Raw genomic sequence first — 2,630 nt, forward strand, 5'->3', positions numbered from 1 at the left:
GGTTAAAATCTCAAAAAAAAAAGGAGTCAAAAGAAAAGGTTAGTTTTGTGTTTGACTCCAAGTTTTGAGTCACTTTTGCAAAAAGCCCTTTAAATAGTGTTTACTATACACAGAAATAAAAACACTTAGGTAAACTTTAAAGTTTTCAAAAAAACATTTATGCATTCCAAAATCTAACCCTAAGAACACATACAATACTACAACATATGTTGGCAAAACCTAAACCAAAGAATATCATGACTCACTACTTTCACTCATCTATGTTGAAAACAATTAACTTTTGTTATATCTTAATTTATATCTAAACATTTGTTAATTACATGATTTCAATTTTTCACTTATCAAAATATTTTTTACAAAATTTTTAAATTATTTCTAAGTAAAACTAGTCCAGACGACTTACGGGGGTTAGAAACGTAAAAAAATTTCGGTTTTTTTGTTTGTTCACAATGGGTTAGTTATAATTTCAATAGCCTTTTAGGTTACTTTTGCATTTGATTCAAGATTGGGTTAACCTTTGTGTTTAAAATCAAGTTGTGAGTCATATTTAACAATTTTTCCTTCTCAGTTATTAAGGCTCGGTTATGGCCGAGTAGAGAATAGGTTCATATCAAAATACAACGTAATGCTAAGAGAATAAACACAAGATGGAAGTGACAACAATGAGAAATCTTAGTGGTACTACATAAACTACACACACACATACCCTTCAGAAGTGTGGTTCATGGTCACAAATATTATCTCTTAAAAGTTGAAACCCCCAAAACGAGCTAAGAAACGGATGATCATCCACAGGTAGTTTCTCTAAGTTCACTTTCAGATTTTGTAGAACCATATGGCAACTCATAGAACTCAGCTAAGTATGTCAAAGCTTCAGAGTTCCTGTTGCATACCTTCCACAACGCAGAGACTTCTCCTTTATAAACAGTTCCCAAGTCTTCGCAACTCTCAATGAACTCAAACAGCTTTGAGTAGAAAGAATCATAGTTCATCACAATGAACGGAACCGGCAACACGGATCCAATCCTTTTGAGCTGAACCAATGCCAAAATTTCAAACATCTCATCAAGCGTGCCAATGCCTCCTGGCAATGCAATAACCGCTGTCTTGTCAGAAACATTGCTCCTAACCACAGCGTCCACCAGTCCATGCTTCCTCGCCGAGAAGAACCTAAAACATTGATTCCAACGACGTTATAGGGATCACTCAAGAGTAAGAAGAAGTGTGTTAGCTACGTTACCTGCAAGTGTGATAGTTTTGAGGAGGGAGGTAAGGATGAACCTTGGAAGCAGTCCATTCACCAGCTTCTTTTTCTATTTTGATGCCACCAATGGGTTTCTCAGCTTCCAAAGCACCTTTAGTCACAGCATCCATGAGTCCTGGTCCAGCTCCAGACCATGTAGTACAGTTCAACAGATTCGCTGCCTGAACAAATACACATCTCTTTACATTGTATTTTGATAAAACTAAGTTCTTGTGGAGTTTCAGGGATCCTACTCACTTCTCTGCTGAGCTCTTGTGATTGCAGGTAATGTGAATGGTTTGGTTGGATTCTAGCGGAACCTAAGTAGAGGATCCCTCTCCCAAGCCTATGTATGAGGTCGAAGCAAGTCTCTAGCTCTTTCTTAACCTTTCGAACAAGTGAGAATTTCAAAATGGTTATTCAAGAAACTTCCTCATTCAATTCAACCAAAAAGGCAAAGACTTTACAGGAGATAACATAAAGTTTCAATCTTTCTCCTATGATGAAGCTTGTTCTAAGGTATTGTTCTACTACAAGACTAGCAATCAAAACAAAACTTAATGGACAAAGTTGAAAGTTCCAACAGCCTATGACAAAACACAGTTGTGGTTCCAAGATTACCTCAAGTGGGCTACTTCTCTCAAACAAATCCTCAGAGACAGAGTTGCACTTGAGGGATCGAACTGAATATGTCCTAATTGGATTACCAACTCTCATTTTCAGACAACTTTGGCCTCTTTCTGTCAAAGAGCTTGTGGGTTTCGGTGTGTGTGTCTTCGAGGATAATAGGAAACTCCGTGAGGAACCCAACATTGAAACCTCCATTTGCTGATGATATACGGTTCGGAACTACTTCAGAGTTTGTCGAAGAAAGAGTTACAGGGGGAGAAGTCGTTTGGTGGAGCAACCTTTGATAATTGAGACTGTCTCATCAATCAGTAGGTGGCTTTGTGAACCATTATGCTTCCGGTTAATGTGGGAATCTCTGGTAAGTGATTTTCCGGGAAATTGTCTGATTGTGTTTATTCCGCAACTAGGTGATCGATCAAAGTTCTTCCAACAAAAATGTTGAGTGGGGTTAAGTATGAGCAAATATCCGTAAAATCTTATCTATTTTAATTGGGACACTAGTTTTCATTTATATTTTTATATAAATATTTTGTTTTTAATTCTAAATTGGTATATATTATAACATATGTGTCTATCAATTTTTAAAACATAATAAGTTTACTGTATATTTTTTTCATTAAATAGATTGTTTCAAACTTTACATGTATTTGTATCTTCTTCTATATATATATTTTCGGATTATTATTTCATTATTAAAATCGTAACTATATATATAAAGATTAGTAAAATATTGTTTTATTGTCATATACAAAGATAT

General features: G+C 35.4%; 1 protein-coding gene across 1 annotated transcript; it reads right to left on the reverse strand.

Moving 5' to 3' along the window:
• Positions 1–544: 544 nt before the first annotated feature.
• Positions 545–2,304, reverse strand: LOC106298387. Its single transcript, XM_013734498.1, has 4 exons — positions 1,865–2,304; positions 1,502–1,630; positions 1,241–1,425; positions 545–1,170 (listed from the first exon to the last, which is right to left on the reverse strand). Exons 1-4 carry the CDS (start codon positions 2,066–2,068, stop codon positions 786–788), a joined length of 903 nt encoding a protein of 300 aa, XP_013589952.1. The 5' UTR covers positions 2,069–2,304; the 3' UTR covers positions 545–785.
• Between the last annotated feature and the right edge of the window lie 326 nt (positions 2,305–2,630).

This window comes from Brassica oleracea, chromosome C6, assembly GCF_000695525.1.
Source record: "Brassica oleracea var. oleracea cultivar TO1000 chromosome C6, BOL, whole genome shotgun sequence".
Lineage (NCBI taxonomy): Eukaryota > Viridiplantae > Streptophyta > Magnoliopsida > Brassicales > Brassicaceae > Brassica > Brassica oleracea.

Bases quoted from the DNA above. Each gene is read 5' to 3' on its own strand.
- LOC106298387 (XM_013734498.1), bottom strand. From the start codon at position 2,068: ATGGAGGTTTCAATGTTGGGTTCCTCACGGAGTTTCCTATTATCCTCG. The intron at 1,426-1,501 runs GTGAGTAGGATC...GTATTTGTTCAG, and splicing joins CACAAGAGCTCAGCAGAGAA to GCAGCGAATCTGTTGAACTG. The intron at 1,171-1,240 runs GTAACGTAGCTA...TCAATGTTTTAG, and splicing joins CAAAACTATCACACTTGCAG to GTTCTTCTCGGCGAGGAAGC.